Source organism: Sceloporus occidentalis, unplaced genomic scaffold (genome assembly GCF_023333645.1).
Source record: "Sceloporus occidentalis isolate IW3139 unplaced genomic scaffold, rSceOcc1.0.p SCAF_159, whole genome shotgun sequence".
In the NCBI taxonomy this organism is placed as follows: Eukaryota; Metazoa; Chordata; class Lepidosauria; order Squamata; family Phrynosomatidae; genus Sceloporus; species Sceloporus occidentalis.
This window is the reverse complement of record NW_028317139.1, coordinates 377,303-399,621: the sequence shown is the minus strand read 5'-3', so window position 1 is coordinate 399,621 and position 22,319 is coordinate 377,303. Positions and strand designations below refer to the sequence as shown.

Here is a 22,319-nt window from a genome sequence, read left to right as displayed (position 1 = left end):
TATTAAACATGTGAGTTTTTATTATTATTTTTAAAGGTGGGGTCATTTTCGGTTTTGGCTAAGTGAACCCTGAATGTTTTGGTCCAGAATTTTCATTTTAGTTCATCCCTAGAATAAATCTAGGGAATCCTGAATTTGTAGTCGCAAAACTTTCAAGGCCCAGAAATCAGTGAGAGGAAGAGTAAAGGTTTTGTGTCATTTTACTTTATTTTAATCTGCATATTTTATTAAAGGCCATATTTTTTGTCACAGTGAAAAATGAGTGCGGCCCGCGCACGTATACAATTCTGATGAAGTGGCCCACTGCAGAAAAAACTTGGACACCCCTGGATTATGCCCTTTGTACATGCGCCCCTTTTTCTTTGATTTTTTTACAAATATGATTCAATATGTAAATTGAATTTGTTGAAAAAAAATAGTTGGGTAAAAATCATGTTTTTTGGGGGGGGTGAGGGGGCCCTTAACAGATTCTCGCACCCGGGCCCTGAGGCGTCTAGTTACGCCCCTGGTTGACATTTTTGTTGCCCTCTGACCACTCTCCAAAATGCCAATATCCTTCTGGAGATGGGGTCTCTAGAATTGTACAAAATACTCTAGGTGAAGTCTGACCAGAGATCTGTGGGATAACCACCTCCTTCTAACTGCTATTAATGTTTCTACCTATACAACCCAAAACTCGGCTTGCTTTTTGCATTGGAATCTAACCTTTGATCATTATTCCCAAGTCAATCTCTTCTGTGGTCACTTACAGATAAGTGCCCCAATAGTATTTTCTGCCTAGGGATTTTTACGACTCAAGTGGATTATTTTGAATTTATCAACCTTAAACTGCAGTTTCCATATTTGCAACCATTCTTCTAATTTATTTAAATTACTTGCCATTTGGTCTGTCCCACTAGTCTATGCTTTTGCAGACCTTTGTATCATCCGCAAAAATACCTGCCATACCAATAAGATCTTTTTTAATATCTCTAAAAGAATATTAAAAAGTATGAGCCCCAATACAGATGCCTGTAGTACCCAACTACTAGCAATACCGTCCTCTGAATATACACCATTAACTACAACCTTTTGTCTCCTGTCACTCAACCATTGCCTTTTTAAGAAAATGCATTAACTAAATTTATGTTACAATCATGATATGTGGATTCAGAGTATTATATTTTCTCATACTACTCTGGCAGGTATTTATTGTCTGAAAAATCAGCTATTATATTATGTCTGAAAGTAGCACTGAATTCTGCTTAAATAAAAATTGTAATTGTCACCCCAGTGGACGATGAAGAATAATTAGCTAGGCTTCCTTATTTTCTGATAAAATTTATTAGTATGAGGGAGAGGGAAGAAGAAGAATGTATTATATGATGCTTTAGAATATAGATGTCAAAATATATGTTTATTACAGATATTAACTGTGGCATAGAAGCCCTGGGGGTATAACACCCGCTCAAGCTATACCTCTTTGGCATATCAATAGTATCCCCTTATCAGCCACAATTCAAAATTCATTATTCAACCAGATTTTCAGCTTTTTGAAATTCCTTTCTATGTTTTTATCTTTCCTGGAGTGAAGCCTCACCTCTTATCACACACATGCTCAAATTATCAATCATCTGAGTATGAACTCATGTTGAATGAATGTTTTTTTTTTATACATACTTGTATTTGGTAAAAAAAAAATTAACAGTTTGGTAGATTATTAATGTGTGTCAGTTTAAATTACTAATACAAAAATGGAACTAGCTAATAATACATTACAATACCAATTGTAAGTCTTGAAACAGAAGATAATTGACAGTGAAGTATTTTACCTACTAGAAATACATAACTATATTATATTTAACCCTAAGAGTTTATAATTAATTAACACATGTTTCAAACACATATAATACCATTTACAAACACCCAAAAGGATCGTTTTTTTCATTGGACAGTCCTGATGTTCGGGCATTGTAACTGCCCCACTGTCTCGCATTTGTGGGCAGTGGACATAATGGGCCAGTTCTTGGAGATCCCATGATCTATTCTTACCAGCAAAAGAAGCTCTAAAATTGATTGCAGTTCCCATGTGGCCTCCTCGTGATGTTCTACTCCTGATTAAGGTGGCTCTTCTGGAAACATAGCCACACCTTTAGCCCTACCGGTTCCCTCTAATTCTCAGCCTCTAACCATACAGCTCCAACACTGGTGTCACGATTTGGACACCTGAACTTTTTAGGGGAAAATGCATTGGTAATTAACATATAAGCCCTAATATATATAGATTTTAGCTGAAATGGTTATAAAACCTGGATGTTGTAAATGTACTTATTTATTATGATAATAGATATCTTATATTTACCTCAACATTGGATATGAGCTCCTATATATAAAACATTTGTTCAGTAGAAATATTTAATGTTCATTATTTTAAGATGTGTTTAACAAGCCTTACCAATAAGTGCTGTAGAGTATCCTTCTTTCTTTAACACGTTGGCAAATGTTAGTTCCTCATTGGGAAGTCCTCCTGAAGAGGCAGAAAATATGAACACTCCAATTCTGGAATCTGACACCATACCTAAGTTTAATATAAACAATGCATATAGTAAAAAAGCAATAGAGTTATGATAATCGACTTCAGGTGTTCATATTCAAAGCATTCCCATTCTACTAGTGATTCCCACTGAAGCATTACTGTAGTAAAAATGTCTGGGTACTTGTCTGTATTGTTTGGAAAGATAATCTTTCTGTTTAATGTTTTGGTACATAGTAAATCTAATGCTATTTAGTTAAAAATCATATTGCTGAGCAGAACTGCTACTATCTTCTATAAACCTAAACTTCCATTCAATTGTTTGAACAAGAGCACAGTCAGATGACCAATATAAACCATAGGCTCACCGCTGCAACAGTGTATATCAATGTGAATCATACTGAAGGTTTCCATCATTCAGCATTCTGTTATTTTTTTTTTAGCTAGCCGGTGCGTAGAAAAGCCTTAGCACACGTATCCCAGGGTAAAGAGCACTGCATTATAGAATGCTTTGCTTAGAAGCATACAAACTAGGAGAAAAATAATGATCTGCTCAAAATGTGAAAAAGGCATATTTGATCTTGGTAAATTTAATTGGAAACAATGAATAGTCATTTATATTTAGACTCTAAGAGTTCAGCTGTTCCTTCTGAAGTGTAAAACTAAAGATGAAGTAATTTTAGATAACCGTGCATAACAGCATTTGCTAGTATCAGAACCGAAAATGTAAAGTTTATACGAATTGAAGGTTGAGTTACTAGACTTGCCAACTTGCATGAACTCCACTGCTGTGACTATTCACTGGAGAGTTCCCAGGTATGCCTGTGTGCTACAACACAACAGGCATACCTGGGAACTCTCCACAATTTACTGCATGAATTTGATTGTTTAGTTATTGGAGAAAATAAAACTTATGTTTAATTTATCAACACCCCAACGGCCTCTACTATGGAGTATTAGTATGTACATTACTTGCTCATGCTCAGCAGCACCCCTAATGAAGTCACTGAAGAAACCACCTATCACACGTATGCATTCATGTGATTGGCTGCTGCTGCTCCCACTGAAATCAATGGGAGCTCAGCTGCCAAGCATGCGCAAAAAGTATACTCCCTGTTTATACTTCCTAGTTTCAGGAAAACGCAACAAGGGCGGTGACTCAAATGAGACCACTAATAACTAAAGAATGCCTGAAGAGATTTACTTGCAGCAAAATCATACATTGTAATAAGATTTTTGGATATTACTCATTGTATTGAAAACATTTGTGTTTGAAGACTGACAAATGTTTGGGAAGGCTATGAACGTTATTTTTCACTCTTTCTCAACATTCTAAATAATGTAACTTTGTAGTGTGGTTTTATGTAGAATTAGAAATAGGCATACTGCAAGAAACACACAAAGACCTGAAAATGGAGGTCTCGCTGTGATGAATGCAGCAAACAACCTCCTTGCACTGATGAACACAATAGTCAACAGTTACATGAAAAATTGAAAAAGTTTAAAAAAAATACTTTCTGAATGAAAAAATAGCACAAATTCTGAGAAAAGATAGATTAGAAATCCATAAAAAAGTGTATCTATATATATATATATATATATATATATATATAATTATTTTAACACATAATCACCATTATACAGTGTATTTAACTATAACATTTTAGGTTTAGGAAAGTGATAGATCTGCATAACTAAATTTTAGTCTAATATTCAAGTTGGCATTTTGATAACCATATGCATTTAAGAAATAAACTGTTAATTAACTGCGCCCGTTTAAAGTTATGCAATGTTCATTTTACACAAAGTAATACATTTCCATAATGTTATAAATTTCTATTGAGGTAACACCAAACAGATCAGTAAAAATGTTTTAAATAATTAGGTATTTTTTTTTTATAATTTAGTTATTTCAAATGATGAGTCACAGAAGAGGTAAAGGCAACTAAATATACACTGTAAATAATAACTGCTTTGATGAAATACATTTTATAGAACACCTTCTAATTAAGAGGAGAAAGCTTTTATTATATCGCCTGGAGATAACATTATTTAATGAATCAGTCTCTAACAGAATTCATTGCCTTTTATCGATAGGATTATCAAAGTTTCAATGCAATGAAGAAGATTTATTAGTTATAACATCACACAAGGGACATCTATTTCGGCAACTGACCGCTCTTACTGAAGCTGTTTCAACAACTTTGCTGAACTTAACATTGTTGAAACTAAACACAATGTTAAAAGCATCATTCTTAGTGCTATTGAATGACCAAACTATTCTCAAAAATAATTTTTAATTATATAAAATGTTTCCTTCTTCAGACACAAAACTCGGTACTGATATGTGTTTCTGCCATAGAAACTGAAAATTATTTAAAGGCCTGACAGCCAAATTAAGAAAGAATGCATTTTATCCCCTTCAGCCCCAGGGGTTTTCATAACCTAAGAAACAAAGGGGTTTTTTTTGTCATTTTTTACCATATATTTGTTAAACTTTGATTCTCCTTTTCCATATTTGATGAACGCACACAATTTTTTTTTTTAAATCTGGTAAAGTTTCTTTGCTTAACATGCTAAAGAGTAGAATTAATAATTAATAAGTGAAACAACACCTTTAAATATGTCCAAGTTGTACTCTTTACTGTGTAAAGAAGACAAAGGGTAAAACTACATAACAATAAAAATCAGATTTCATATTTTCAAATCCATCTTAAACTGTCATATATACAGTATATAACCCACAGCCTTTCATAAGACTGTGTTGCACACAACCGGTCGTACCTGATCTTACTGGATATCTGCCGGTCAAAAATGCAGCTCTACTTGGTGTACATAAAGGAGAAGCTGCTAGATGCTGAGTAAGCTTCACACCTTCTTTAGCTAATCGGTCAATGTTTGGTGTTCTAAAAAAAAATAAAAAAATAAAATAAAATTATATTTAGTTTAATGTGTCCAAATGGTTATCACACAGTCACGTACACTGCATAAAATCTCTTCTGCTGGATACAACAATGCATCCCTCAACGTGCAGTCCAAAAGGTTACAAACAGGACACACAGGGTGGCTATTGTTGCGTTAATAAGTTGTCACACTCATGTGAAAGCATACAGAACATTGATATTTACATACTCCAAGACATATGAAATATTTAGCAATATCTAATGATTTTTCACCCAATGCACAGAAGACATTTTTTGGGCAAACAAAAAAATATTCACAATCATCCAAAAGTATTTAAAGTCCCCAGACACAATAATTGCAAATCTACAACAAATGAGGTATTTGTGGTGCATTGTGGTCATATAAACTGAACATGATAAAATATGCATATTCATACTAAAGAAATATAGTTTGAAGTCACTACACTTTTTTCTGGCTTCAAAATATATTTTATTTGTTTATATTGCTAAATAAATGCCTACTTACTGAGCCATTTCTCAGGATGATTTTCATAGTTTTGCTCTAGTTATATTTAGATGAGAACCTTATAAACAGCTTACGCTTCACTTGGGAAAGCCTATTTATTTTTTTAGGACAAGCTGAGCTATTCATAAATGCCTTGTTTAAGGCAAACAATGCATCATGGTACAAATGCAAAAAACCCCCAATATTTTCTCCTGTTATTTCCCTGTATGTGCCACATAAAACAACAACTAAGAGAACTGACACATTTTAGTAAATGTATCTAGTATATGGTTTTATACACATGTATATTACACACAAAGCCCATTTAGTTGACTGTATACACAATATTGCACATTTTGTGTATACAAGATGGGGGTTAAATGCCATGATTATACACAATTTTGAAATCCGTATGATGCCCCATATATAACTTTAATGATACTCATCATATTGGCTGAGGGTCATAAGAGCTTTAGTCCACAAAAGCCATATATTAGTAGGTTAGTGTGTTAATTATAATATATATATATATATATATATATATATATATATTATTGGTGGGGAGGTGGACAATTGGGTGAGGCTGGAGGTGATGTTACACTGTGCGATCCCTGCATGTTACCAAGGATCAGACGGTTGCTTCTGTATGCCTGCCACATCTGCCAGCAATGGTATGCAAGAGTCTACAGTCACAGATCAATCACCAACATCTCAAACACTTGCCTGTAGGTAGAGATTTGTTCATGAAATCAGCAGATGGGGAGGATGCGAACTACATATGAGGCACATGGACTTGGGTCCACTTGACCAACTATGCATTTCATACGTGGTTGGAAAACACAGGAATACAAATTGTATACTTTTACAGTTTAGCATTTCTATTTTTACAAAGTATCAGTTTAAAAAACATTGTTCTAAAATAGTGCAATAATAGTTAGCTACTGAAATACATATATAAAAAGAAGATTTTCCAAACCTTATCGTGTTGTTTCCGTAACACCCAACATCTCCAATTCCAAGGTCGTCAACCATAATGAGAATAAAGTTAGGCCTTGACTTAGTAGCACGGAGTACATGTATTGCAAACATAGATGTCATCCAGGATAGAAGTCTCATGTTTCTAAATAGAAGCATTTGAGAAGAAGTTAATGAAAATCTGGATAAAACATGTTTCAATTCAACAATGACAAATACATGACTCCATGGAAGTGATATTTCTAAACGCACATCACATAGATTAAGGTGACTTGAATGTTTCTATCTGTTTTGTGATCAAGATTAAGGTTTATATCAAAATCAGCTATCAATCTTACACAATGATGGTCATAATGCTGGCTGCTTTCCAGAATAAAAAAATCAGCATGGGAATTGGAAACTAATCTAACAAAACAGTAGCATGCTGTCCGTGATTCAAGAGAGAATAGGGATGCAAGTTGATGGATGGAAAATCAAAAATCTGAAAATGAATTTTGCATGATTTCATTTTCAGTTTGCAGAGCTCATCCATAAATTTAGCCCAAGAGAACTTTTTATAGCATCTGCTTTACGTTCATGTAAATTTCCTTTTCAAATAGTTCTGTAGGTTTTCTTTTGCAATTACATTTTTCCCAACAGATCGTGTAAAAAACAGAAAAGGCCTGAATAAGCAAATACAGTTAATATTAATGTTACCGTATATATGCTCTGTGTTTGCTGCCTCTTCAAGAAATAGTCATCTGGTCTAATCAAGTGAGCTAATTTGTTACTGAGTTTTGCAATAAGGGATGCATCAACTTCTTGTTCATAAAATAAAATGTTCAAAATCTCAGCTACAAAAACATACCTTAAAGCGTGATGCAAATTTCATTTTCGCCACCAATGACCAATTCATCATTTTCATCACCAATCATACACTCATTATGGTATGTAAATCATATGTATACATACAGTATCTTACAAAAGTACACCCCTCACAATTTTGTACATATTTTATTATATCTTTTCATGTGACAACACTGAATAAATGACACTCTCCTACAATGTAAAGTAGCGAGTGTACAGCCTGTATAACAGTAAAAATTTGCTGTCCCCTCAAAATAACTCAAGCCATTAATGTCTAAACCTTGGCAACAAAAGTGAGTACACCCCTAAGTGGAAATGTCCAAATTGGGCCCAAAGTGTCTATTTTGTGTAGCCACCATCATTTTCCAGCACTGCCCTAACCCTCTTGGGCAGGGAGTTCACCAGAGCTTCACAGGTTGCCACTGGAGTCCTCTTCCACTCCTCCATGACCACATCACGGAGCTGGTGGATGTTAGAAACCTTGCATTCCCCCACCTTCCGTTTGAGGATGCCCCACAGATGCTCAATAGGGTTTAGGTCTGGAGACATGCTTGGCCAGTCCATCACCTTTATCCTCAGCAAGGGTCGTCTTGGAGGTGTGTTTGGAGTCGTTATCATGTTGGAATACTGCCCTGCGGTTCAGTCTACGAAGGGAGGGGATCATGCTCTGCTTCAGTATGTCACAGTACATGTTGGCATTCATGGTTCCCTCAATGAACTCCCCAGTGCCGGCAGCACTCATGCAGGCCCAGACCATGACACTCCCACCACCATGCTTGACTGTAGGCAAGACACTTGTTTTTGTACTCCTTACCTGGTTGCCACCACACACGCTTGACACCATCTGAACCAAAAAGTTTATCTTGGTCTCATTGGACCACAGGACATGGTTCTAGTAATCCATATCCTTAGTCTGGTTGTCTTCAGAAAACTCTTTGCAGGCTTTCTTGTGCATCATCTTTAGAAGAGGCTTCCTTCTGGGACCAATTTGATGCAGTGTGGGGCGTATGGTCTGAGCACTGACAGGCTGACCCCCCACCCCTTCAACCTCTGCAGCAGGTTGTCGCATTAAAAGATATAATAAAATATTTACAAAAATGTGAGGGATGTACTATCTTTTGTGAGATACTGTTTATATATATATATATATATATATATAGAGAGAGAGAGAGAGAGAGAGAGAGAGAGAGAGTTTATATTTTATTTAATACCCAAAATGTAAATACAGAACAATGGAACTATGCATAGAGAGATGTCCAAATATAAAGAAAATAGCATAAACATTTAACAGGAACACAAAGTAAATTTTTTTTTTAATTATAAAACAATTATGAGTGTGCATGAGTGTTTTAAATAAATTAAAAATGCCTATTATTTCCAGCTTGTTAAACGTTTGTTTTCCTTATACTCATACCTGGGAACTTCTGGGCTCCGGCTACCAGGAGCCTTCCCTTGCGGGATGCAGCCAGGACTGCACACTGATGTTAGCGGGTGGTCCCACTGCCGTCGGTGGATGGTCCCACTGACGTTAATGGGAGTTCCTGCTGACGTCATTTAAAGGAAAAATGGGCGGGGAGCGGGGCATGTCAAGAGCCCCCTCCCGCGACCCGGACGATTCGGGTCTTGACCCGGAGAAGCAGTGCTCATCTGGCACTTGGAGAACATTCTTGGGGTCCATGTTTGTGAAGGTCCCCAAAAAGATGGATCAAGTAGGTCCTCAAATGATTACAGAAAAATCCTTTTTGATGGGTAAACTTTTTTGTGGCCCTAATTGTCTTCTAGTACTATAGTAGTAGTGCATATATGCTATTACAACATCATTAACTATAGAATTCATGTGAGGTAGGTGAGCTGTAAACTGTTATGTAATAAGGACATACAGTCAGTTCTTCAGTTCCCAGGGTAGGGCATTTCAAAGGATAGAGAGAAGTCTTGTATGTGAGCATGGGAGGCAGAGACTAGAGCAGAAGATTGCAAAGATACTCAGATGAGCCAAGGGGCTGAGGAGGTGTGTTGTGTATTTGTAGATACATGAGGATATGTAGGTATGAGTAGCTGCCATGAAGAGTTTTAAAGGAATGCGTGGGGATTATAAATGAAATCCTTAATCACACAGGCAGCCAATAGAAAAGCTGATAGAGGGGATGTGTGCTAACAGTGATAAGTAAGGAAAAAAAGCCTGGAGGAAAAAGAGATATAAAAGAGACCAGCCAAAACTGTGTTTACAATGAGTGCATAAGATTTAATTGTTATCTTGTGTTAGGAACAGGTGAATGCGAACAATCTTTTTAAAGTGCCAGTTTTTGGAAAAGGCATGTGAGTGATAAATGAGAGGTCAGAGTCAATAGTGACACTGACACAACTCAACAGCTAATATTAGCTAATGCTTCTCAGTGCAGAAATTGACCAGCAAACAAATGTAAAAATTGCCTTTTGGCCCCTCTAGTCTGTCAATTTTCTACCTACTGTAAAAGCTTACTAAATTGCTTGGTCACTTGCTGGCTCTTACATTTCTGTCACGACATTACAATTTCTGCTGGGAAATAGAACATGCTGTATTAATCAAGCCATGTATGGGATATGCTACATGCATGCAGAATTTTCACACATGAATACATTGTATGTACACATTAACATTAATTCTGATATAGAGTAAGCTATATAAAATTGTGTTTTTTCCAACCCTGCATCATTGATCTCCATTAAAGGTAATCAGACATAATAAAATGAAACTATGACATCTTTAAAAAATATATAGTTTAGTTCTTTTAATATAAATGGGCAGCCCATTTTTCTTGACTTCTTTTTGAGTCAACATAAGGATTTTTGACAAAGAATCTTATTTTTTTTTACTGTCTGACAATTTTCATTATTTCCTTTGATTGCAGAAAAGAGACAGTACGCTAATGTAATAGAAGGTGCCAGACATTGTCGGAAACGCAAAGAAGTCCCCATACACGTTTAGCACTATACTCTTAGAGATAATGATTCAAGACCAGTTCCCCGATGATACGAGGCCCCTCAAGGAGTGGGGACGAACAGTTGAAACAACATGAGCAATACAGTTTAAAAACTTATCTCAAGCGCTGATCTATCCACCTCAAGAATGTTTTTTTTGTTATATAAACATATACAAAGTTTCCAATAGGGATAAAATTAAAGGATTATACATTTAGCTTACCAGTACACAATTTAATACCATATTGTCAGATGTTGACAGCTTCACATTTATGTTATCATATTTTACCTTATTATTAGATCTACGCAATGCAGTACCCAAGAGGGTACGGAGTAGTAACTCAAAACACTCCATAGTGTATTTGTTTCTAATTTTATATTCATAGCACTGATTATATGTAATGGTTTTAGTACAATATCACCAGTCATGTCACTGTTTTGGAATATGAGACTTTCACAATTAATTTGTACATCCTACATAAATGGAAAGACAATGAGGCAGGTAGGTAGAAAAAAAAATAAAACCTATTTTTAGGTTCTTTCCTTTGGCAAGATTGCTGCATTAGTTGCTGCACAAATGATAAGGTATCAATTGATTTTGTGGTTTTGTCTCTCAGCATTCATTAGCAATAATGCCACGTGTGATAGTTCTTCCTTACATACAAGCATTCCTGATAATAATTTAAAAATAGATCCCCCAATTTATTGGAGTTCTGCCAGCCAGGGGGGCCCAAGGGGAGCCGAGCGGTCGTTTTCAGCAACCGCTCGGCGTCCTGTCTCCTCTGCTCCCTGCCGCCGCCTGCCTCAGCGCTGCTCCGACTGAAGTGGTGGGTGAGGGTAGATAGTGAGAAGGGGGGGTAGGGAGAGGGTAGATAGTGAGAAGGGGGTAGGGAGATCGTAGATAGTGAGAAGGGGGGGTAGGGAGAGGGTAGATAGTGATAAGGGGGAAGGGAGAGGGTAGATAGTGAGAAGGGGGGTAGGGAGAGGGTAGATAGTGAGAAGGGGGTAGGGAGAGGGTAGATAGTGAGAAGGGGGGTAGGGAGAGGGTAGATAGTGAGAAGGGGGGTAGGGAGAGGGTAGATAGTGAGAAGGGAGGGAGAGGGGGGCCCTGAGGCTTCTAGTTACGCCCCTGCAGCTAGCTATCGGATAACAGGGGTGCAAGGGTTAACGATACCAGCCCTCTAAATTTAAAATGAATAATAATTTTAGCACATGTTAAGACATGCTGGCAAACAAGAAAAAGTGGGCACTGCTTCTGAGCTTATAATCTACTGTAGTTTTAAAACGTAGGTGATATCTTCAACTATACTGTTCACTGTTCATGACCATACCAGAGAACTACCTTTTCCATGATGCAGGTAGCAGGTCACACTGACATTGTACTCAATATATATTTCTGGTAAAAATCATTTTAGCAACATTAATGAGTCTTTGACAATATACATTTTAGCATTGGTGTACATGAACTTGTTTACTGCATGAAAACTAAATAAATATAGGCTTTCAACATAACATAATAGTAGCTCATCTGACCAGGCTAAATTATAGCCACTCATTTCCAAGTGCTTTCGAGACACTGAAAAGAAGTGTTTAACCTGAAAACAATCAGTAGATTGGCACTTATACAGAAGAAAGAGCACTATAAAACCTGTGCAGATTGTGCTCCTTTATAAAGATCAAGTCCTACAAGATTGACGCTTTAGAGTACAGTTAAAAAAAATAATTAACCCTGCTTAAAGCCAGTAAATCTTTTTTTTCAGAGGAAAAAAGCATGACAATTCATTAATGCGAACGCCAATCAATCAGTAACTGAATGAAGGTCACAGCTCATTTCATGTATCGAACATAACCATCCGAGTACATAGTAATAGCTCTTAGCATTCACTGAGAAGTGCCATGTTTACTAACTGGAAAGGATCATCAATATAATTGGCTGCACCATTTAAAAACTGCAGGTTAGCATAAAATGATAAAAACCTTGATTTCTAAAGCCTTCTGAAAGGTATTCATTAAAATTGTAATTAAATACACTAACTCTAGTTTTAAGGCCCTTAAACAGTGCCAGTCCTAAAAAGGTACCAGGGCAAGAATAGTCTTTGGCTCCCCTACACCTATTTGATACAAAGAACAATTTATGGCTTCTTCAACAATGATAAGTAGTCTAGGACCTGTTTAAACCATCCCAAAACAATTCCACAACCAACATCAATCCATCATTCTAGATCACTGATATGAGGCTCTTAATAAATGGAAAATCAGTTTTTCTGCCACAAATAACAGGCCCTATGTCACCCAAAAAGTGCAATGCTTAACGTATCTATCCATGAAATATTGTTTCAGAATCTTTGAGCAATACCCAGTTGTAAAACTCTAGACAAGCATCTGTGTTCTTCTTGAAGAACATTAATCTATCCCTTTATACGTAGCCATGAATCCCATGTTTGTCTAGTGTCCTTATGATGATGGAGTCATGGATACTAACAATAGCTGAGGCCTGCCAATACTTTTACGTTCTAGGGCAGAATGAGAGATTTTGACAGAGAGGCCACTGCAGGCCTGTTTCAAGCCTCTCAGCCAATATGGCTCTCAGTGGTTTCATGAGCCTTAGAAATGGCTAAGTAATCCTTTCTAGACTGATATGAAATACACCAAGTGTTCAGGAATGTGACATGATGTGACTTTGGAACCTTGTGTGCTGATAACTTTGTTCCCACGCCATGAGCTAATGTCAGATCTGTCCTGGAAAGGGCTGTCTACAATTAGGTTTAATTGTTTACCAAGGTCTCAAGACAACTGGCCCTAACAATCCTTTTAATTGGAATACATTTGCTGCGTTTGAAAAGTAATGTTCTCACCTAAAGATTGCATATTTGATTCCCTAGAACATCAAAAAGATGAAACAAGCACCAAACGTGGTAACCGTATAATGTGACTTGTAGTTTCTGAAACATGTTAGCGAGGAGCTACTTCCCCAGTTAAAATGCTTTGCTTAACTTCACTTGGGATTCTATTGAAAGAGACAGGGCATCATTTGCTATATAAGCTGTGTGTTGCCATGTTCATTATTAGAACAATACCTGGTTTATATTGCGGGTTGCCAATAAATGAGCCATGCATTTGATAACGTTGCTTTGGAAACTGTCGTAGTTATCAAAAGAATGCAAACAAATGAGAGCAAATTAACATGAAAAAAGAAACATTATTCTATAATAACAAATCTATTGTATCAGTATCAGTTTTCAAACTGGAGCACAAGTACTCAACATATAATTAAAGACTGAAAGAACTTTGCTCCTGTTTGTTGTGTAATAATTTCAAGTAGGCTTTGCTAAGGCTTTAAGGGTCAAACCGAATTAACTAGCCAACATACGTTGTTAAAGTGAAAACAGTTTACACTTAATTTTGTCCATTATATTGTCAAAAGAGCTTTTGAATGAGAGAGCACGTAATAAAAATACACACAATTATATTGATTAAGGAAAATAGTGTACTTAGGAGAACATTTTAGTATAAGATGTGGAATAACATATGAAGAGCTAAGAGTTAAGAGCTTTTGACAGTTTCACAATTGATTATATAACACTATGCATGTTGGATCGTATGTTATATAATATTTTGTTACATAGCCATAGTTATGAACACAGTAACCTCAAAGCCACTTCTAAGTGTGCTAAATGGGTACAAGTAGAGCCTAGCTCAATAACCCTACATCTCCCAAGCTTGGCAGTGATGGCTCGTATAACTTCTTGCCCAATATACAAAATATGGAAATCAAAGTTTTTAATTTAATATTTGCCACACTGACCATAGATTAGGGGAAGACTGAGAGTCAGTGCAGTCTTCCCTCCTTCTGACCCTACTGTGACATTGGGGATGATTACGGGGCAGTGGACCTCTCAGAGTCCCTTTCCCCCCTCATTCACTAAGCCATACCTCTCTTTTACTTACTCCCTGTAGCTCAGGTATAGATCAAATAAACAACACATGGAAACAGCACATGGATGTATAGATCAACTGTATAAGGCATACAAACCCTGTATTTGCAGGTATACATAAATATTATATGGAAACATAGCATAGCAGACACAGATCAACAGAATAACACACAAACCCAGTTTTGCAGGTATAAATCAACTGGAATTTACATAAAAACTCAGCATTAAAGGTATAGATAAAAACCCCTAGATTACAGGCATAGATCACAAGTTGCACACCCCAAAGGCCAGCCCTGGCCTCCACATTCCCCACATAGAACCTGACCACCACTCAGATTACACACAGATTAAAGTCCATAGTGAGCCAACTTTGTCCCCAAAGAGCCCAGTGTGAGCCAACTTTGTCCCCAAACAGCCCAGTGTGAGCCAACTTTGTCCCCAAACAGCCCGGCGTGAGCCAACTTTGTCCCCAAACAGCCCAGCATGAGCCAACTTTTTCCCCAAACAGCCCAGAGTGAGCCATCTTCGTCCCATAAACACACTGTCTGTGCTATCTTGGTCCCCAAGGCACAAACACTCTGCTTGAGCCATCTTTGACTTTCCCTAAATCACATCTCTGATACACATATCCATTAATGCATTCTCACAAATAATTCAAGCAATACATCCACACATTAATTAATTCTTTCACTCATTCACACAATTCATGTATACATTGATTAATTCTCTCACTCATTCACACAATTCATCCACACATGGATTAATTCTCTTACTCATTCACACAATTCCTCCACATATTAATTCATTCATTCTCGCTCTTTATTTTAATATTCTTACTACCTCCTATCTTACTTTCTAACCCCCTTCTCACACTATCTACCCTTCTCCCCCTTCTTACACTATCTACCCCTCTCCCCTTCTCACACTATCTACCCCTCTCTCCCCTTCTTACATTATGTACCCCTCTCCTCCTTCTCACACTATCTACCCCTCCCCCTTCTCACACTATCTACCCCTTCTCACACTATCTACCCCTCCCCCCTTTTTACACTATCTACTCTCCTCCCCCTTCTCACACTATCTACCCTCCTCCCCACACTATCTACCCCCTCCTCACACTATTGTCAAGGTTCACGGAGAGAACCCCAACAAAGTAACTCACCTGAGTACCCGCTGATCGCGGGTACCAGCTCCCACGCTGCTCTCACCGCCATCCCCATTCCTGCTCCGTCGGCTGCTCACGCGGCTGAATCTAAGAGCGCGGGCACGCGCCCCCACCTTGACGTGCGGGGAACGCGCGGCAACGAGGCCACGCACAGGGGTGGCGAAACACCTAGTGGTGGTTTTCAAAAAGCAGCACTGAGTTTCACTCAGTGCTCAATTATTGTGCCAGTAAGAGCTATTCGTTTGCTGTTCTTTCTACGTTATCCTGGTTTTGACCCTTGGCTTTCGTACCATGACTTTGCTGGCGTCTCCAGTCCTGACCCTTTGGCTATTCATACCACCACTTTGCTGCTGTCTCCAGTCCTGACCCTTGGCTATTGCAAAATGACTATGCTTCTGTCCTGCATACTGGGTTCCTCTCCTCAACCCTGACAATGATCTACCCCCTCCTCACACTATCTACCCTCTCCCTACCCCCTTCTCACTATCTATCCTCTTCCTACCACCCCTTCTCACTATCTACCCTCTCCCTACCTCCCCTTGTAATTCACTTACCGTGCTGAAGTCCTGTGGTGGGAGCGCGAGGCGTCTGTCTTGCCTTTTTGCCTTGGTTCTGCCTTGGTGCGCGGGTTTACTGCTGAGCGTTGGCACCGAAACAGATGCCTCACGCTCCCACCACTGCAGTCAGGGCAGCGCTGAGGCGGGTGGCGGCAGGGAGCAGAGGAGACAGAAGGGCGCCGAGCGGTTGCTGAAAACGACCACTCGGCGCCCCTCTCTCTCCTCCTCCTGGGTGCCGTACGTCGTTTCGATTGGGTGGGGTTCCTAATGCCCTGGGGGGGATTTCTTCATTATTGGTACCCCCCGCATGATTTACTGGAGGGGGGATCTGCCCCCCCCCCGGTTCCTATGCCTACGGTCATAGCATGGATATCAGCAAAGTATTAGCATTGTTAAAAGCTTGTATAAACAAAAACGTCCTTATATTACCTCAGATCTTCTAGTTTAAGATTGTCACCTGCTGTTACATTTTCATCCTTTGAAATAAAATTTTCTCCTGTACTTTGTTAAATTCATTAAAGTGTATAAATGCTTCTATCACATCCCCTCTCAGTATGCTCTCCTCCAAGTCATACATATAGACATTTGATATTTTTTCCCCTGTAAAACATTGACTAATTTAGCAGCCCTCCTATGAACTCTCTCCACGTCTATATCCATCTAGGGATAGGGCGTTCCACTTATCAGCATTAAACTGCAGCTAATACACTCTTGACCATTCTTCTAATTTACTTAAATAATAATAAATAATAATGTACAACGGCACAGAGGGCAGTCCTAGCAGTGTATGCACTTAGCTGAATATATCAGCAATACACAAAGGAGATACACACACACATATATATAGTATATGTATGTATATATATATACTATATATGTATATACTATATATCTGTGTGTGTGTATCTCCTTTGTGTATTGCTGATATATTCAGCTAAGTGCATACACTGCTAGGACTGCCCTCTGTGCCATTGTACATGCAAAAATCTTTGCAAAGATTCTACATTTTTGTGACATTTGTAAATGAGTATTAGGAATGCATACATCATACCTTAAAATCTACCAAGTTACTAAGAGTTACAGAAGTTTACCATTTTTTTAATTGATGAAGTCTCTGGATGCTAACAGCCAGGCTTGTTGTTTTTTGGCCCTTTAGCTAAGTAAAGTGTAGGGAGGGGGAGATCCACCGATCCTCTGGCCAGAGGCTAATGGTGCTCTTAAAACTGTTTTCTTGTGTTCTTTGGCACTGAAATGCCACAGGTCCTTGGAGGTGAGGACTTTTTTGAGTCTTTGCGCTTTGGCTGCCAACACACTTTAAGTCTGGGATGTCCCTCTCTGAAGTCCAGTCTTGGCATTCTAATGCCAGAGAAGATACAAGCCTCCTGCTGGCTATATTTTTGCCAGTATTGGATGGGAAAGAAGACTGGAACTTTATTCATTGTGGCATGTATCATGCAAAAGGATCATGTGATGTTACAGAACACTATCTAAAGTTGTCATGACCCTGGTAAGCAGGGAAGGAGCTCAGTTGCAGGGGATATAAGGGGTTCTGTCTGTACCCCATGATGCATGACGGCTAGAGGGATGGTACAGACAGGCGCAATGAAACACAGCACAGGCAGAATACTTTGTAAGGTACTGTATTAGCAAAGGTGACACGAACAACAAGTACAGGTGGTAAGTCTCTAGGCAGGAAGCCCACGGGCAGAGCGGACGGCAGGATGCCCACTGGCAGGGCAGATGGCAGGATGCCCACTGACAGGGCAGACGGCAGGATGCCCACTGGCAGGGCAGACGACTAGGAAGCCCACTGGCAGGGCAGACGACTAGGAAGCCCACTGGCAGGGCAGACGACTAGGATCAACACAGGATCAACACAGGGTCAGGTGCAGGGCCAAAGCAGAGCGGTCCAAACACGTTAATGCAAAGGCCCTGACTGAAGGGCAGGGTGGGTTTATATTGGCCAGGTTCCACTCAGGTAATCACACTCAGCTATCACAAGCAATTAATAATTGGTGCTCCAGAGAAGGAAGAACGGCCACTAGTGAGTGCAGACACACATGACTTCAAAATAAATATGCATGGTACGGGCTAGTAGGGTGGAATCCTGACAAAAGATTGAAATACTGAACATTGGGCCTCAATATATAAAATAACTAAATAAAAAAACATTAGGAGTTGTTGGCTCCTGTGCATATGAAACTCCCATTTCAGGTCTTTGTTGCCATTATTGGCAGGTGTCATGCTAAATAAGTGTTTTTTCCTTTCCAATGGCACAGAAAGGAACCTACTGTGCCTACTGTACTTCAGTATGTAAGAATTATGCTGATTGTTAATTAATACAGGACACTCTTAATATATTATGTAGTCCCACTTGGCTTATGAAGTTTATGGAATACTTAGAATTGTTTGTTATGTGGACAGTAAACTTGGTTGTATTTTGCATCTGAACAGCACTTCTGATGATGATGATGAATTTAAAATACTTTTGAGTGGCAACTCACCGTAGGGCAAGATAGTTGTTGCACACTTGTATTTTTTCTTAAAGCCTTTAGTAGGATTTCTGGTTGAAGTTAATACTTTGTGAAATACCAAAATTGTTCTTGATTGGACCACTCATCTGAGAATGATCAGCGTCAAATGCTAATTAAAAAATACATGCAGCATAGGTTTCCCGGCAGACTATCTACTATTAAAAATATTTAAATTGCAGGATGTAAAAAAGGAAATAAAAAAAACATATATACTGTTTATAAAACATTTTAATCTATGTACACATTGTTTACGAATAACCTCACTTTGAAAAGGAAATGCTGTTTTGTTTTCTTCTAGATGTTGGTTTCTAAACGTTGTGATTTTTCTCTTTTCACAGCTACATGGTTATGCAAATACTCAAGCTGAAGCTTTGGAATTTATTTTTAGTACAGCTTGCCTTCATTCCAAATAACACTGCCAGATACTTTGAAGTCATAACGATTGGAAAGAATTCAGAGATAGTTAGAATCTGCATAGTACTCAACAAACACACCCTCCGTTGAATCAATTTACATGAGACACTTACCAATAATTCTCTGTATTACAGAGCTGTTTTCAAAGATACAACTCCACACATGTAATCGGACTGTTACAAAAACCGAGTAATTCCATAAGGTCCCAGAGTATCTCTGTGTGTGTGTGGTTTTTTCCTTCCTTCCTTTAAAAGTAATGAATTCTTGCACTATTCCACTTGCACTGCAGCAAGGCAACTGCTGTAGAATTTGCAATCTAGAGACAAGTAACAAATGAACAATTGCTTCCTGCCTTTTGCTCTTAATGTTTTAACTGCTGTGATTGGTGCTAGGGGTTGTTACACAGAATCTATTCCTGGGTCAAATTCTTCTATTTTTACAATGCATGTAAATTTACTTTAGGGCTAAGAACAAACAATGCTTCATGAGAGGTTTCTTTTTAACTGGCCACATTTCATGGAAATTAAAGCGAACAATTCCCTTTTGTGGGTTCTAGCAAAACTAATCAATGTATTATACCAATGAGTTGTTATATATATTATGTTTCTGTTTTATTTGCTGCCCTGTAATTTCATATATTGGCGTAGTTGAAGTGTACCTATGGTGAAAATTACAGGGCTCTCTCATCTTTTTAAGTGGGAGAACTTGCACAATTGGTGGCTGACTAAATACTTTTTTGCCCCACTGTATATCATGGCTAACAGCAATGGCAGCCTTCAGCTTTACAGTCAAAGAGAGTTTTTTGGATGCAAGTCCCTCTGCACAAGAAAAAAAAAACTCCAGATGTACATTTCAGTCTTCATGGACCTTTTCAGTGGTGTGCAATTGGAATCACTTTAGATAATAGTGACAAGAAGGTCCATGTCTGGACATCCCTTTACACTTGGTTTGGACCCCAAGAGACTCCTAAATGGTGAAATCACATACCCTAAATGTCTAAGAACACCTCAACTTTGGTTCACCACAAGTGTAAAGGTGAATCCAGAAGTAAACCACCAAGCTCATTTGTGCCTAGAGTGATACCAACCCCACCCAGTTGTCCAGTATGATGAAGGAGAAAAAAAGTATATCTCAGGTTGTTGGTTCACTCATGCAGAGGTTTGCCTTGCATTTTTGGTTTAGAACTGCCTGTGACATCAGACAGATATGTTGATGGAGATTTTGTCTCTGTAATGGCACAAGTGAGCCAAAACATTAGATGCTCCTGAAAGGTGATACACTGTATGGGAGGCTGTTAATCAGTTGTCTGTTCTCAGTTGAGTTGCTCTCAAACTTTTTTGTATGTGGCATATGATAAGGTTCAGAGTGTTTGTTAAGTAGATCAGGTAACAGATCTAGAACACCTGCAAATGACTGATATGCAGCTGTCTGAAAATATTATAGTATACAAAAACTAGAACTGTTTCCCTTTAACATTGTATCTCACAGTTTGCAAAAAATGTATTATCTTATTGTTATACTTTTTGGTACAAATTGATTGAGTTAGACAACCTTTGTATTGTTGGAGTGAGAAGGGGGAATAAAAGTGTTAAGGAGAGGTATTCTAGTTTTGCCACACTTTTCACCTGAATTCACATTCACATTTTACTTTTCAACTAAATATACCTAAAATTATTACTCTGTTAGCAAAACAAAAGTACATGATTTATGGAATTTTAACACTGTCAACTGTAAAGATTTCACATCTGTATTGGTAATAAATTCTAAAACATAATTTTTTAAATGCAAAAAAAAAATTAGTATTTTCTTTAAATACTGTTAACGAACTTTTATTCTCTTTACTTTTTTCACTTAAGGCAAAAACAAATATAATATAATAATCTGCTATTTAATAATATATCTGTTCTTTATTTCTTATTCCAATTTCTGCTGCTGCCTTTCATATATAGCATTTTGGTATGAATAAATGTGATTTAAGCTTTATGTGTTCTGTGTTAAAATTTGACAAAATGTATATATATAAAAACAACAACAAATGTCAAGAGAATTAATTAAGGCAACAACTGGTTCATTGCCAAACTATCTTTCAAGTTTCTTGTCTAAAGATGTTTTTACTTCTTCGTGTCTTGGGGCCTCCTATTTCTACTTTTATCCATTAAGTCAATGTACAGTATATATTGTATGTTTATTTCAGTTCACAATCATTATTGTTTTGATAAACTGTTTTTAATGTTAATTTCGTAAAAAACATTTAGAAATTAACACTAAACTGGAGTGTACTTATTCTTAGCAGATTAAGCAGTGCCTTAGGTCCTGTACTGGTTTTAAGAGACTCCTTTATACAACCCCTCCTAACATTTCAGGTGTGTAAATCAGGACACCTATATACGAGGCTGGCTCTTGAAGTGTGGTCACATGCCACTCGAACAGCCACCTTGATGTAGACCGTCATGAGGTGCCCATGTGGGAGGTATGTGCTTTATTTTACAGGATTTAGAGGATCTCACCAACTGGTTCAAGACTCTCAATGCATACAAAAGAGTCTTAATATCCCAAATAGTAAAGAGAATATCCCTGACTACTTAATTTAATTAGTTTAATTATGTATTATAATCTAGTGCTCTGCCTGAAAAGGAGCTCAGTGCAGGATAGGCACTACTTTGCTCATGCAAATTAATCTTAGAGCAGCAACCCTTAGCTTAGCACTACCAACCATGTGCTATGTTCAAAGGCTGTGTCTAAAACATTAGACATATGCAAATGTGGAAGCCCATGGGCAGGTTAGTCAAACCATGAACAACTAAAGACACCTTGTTCACTGTACCCATAAAGATAACACTCTTATCTGCACTTCAGTTGTGGAATGATTACATGACTATAAGTCTACCTTATACTGCATGACTCCAACTAGCTAGACTTTAGAATAACCTTAGATTTATAAAGATAATAATAATAATAATAATAATAATAATAATAATACATTTCTCTATGTGCATACCTGAGAACCTGGAAGCT

At 37.8% G+C, this 22,319-nt stretch overlaps 1 protein-coding gene across 1 annotated transcript in view; it reads right to left on the bottom strand.

Annotated features, from left to right (window-relative positions):
* The window catches only part of LOC149280147 (steryl-sulfatase-like), a 105,323-nt gene extending 94,627 nt beyond the window's left edge, over positions 1–10,696 (bottom strand). Inside the window, exons 1-5 of the mRNA XM_089500768.1 lie at positions 10,644–10,696; positions 8,854–8,869; positions 6,897–6,976; positions 5,297–5,418; positions 2,435–2,557 (exon numbers count right to left, since the gene is read on the bottom strand). Coding sequence (XP_089356894.1) covers positions 2,435–2,557; positions 5,297–5,418; positions 6,897–6,976; positions 8,854–8,869; positions 10,644–10,696 — 394 coding nt within the window. The remainder of the gene's footprint in view (positions 1–2,434; positions 2,558–5,296; positions 5,419–6,896; positions 6,977–8,853; positions 8,870–10,643) is intronic.
* Positions 10,697–22,319: the final 11,623 nt, after the last annotated feature.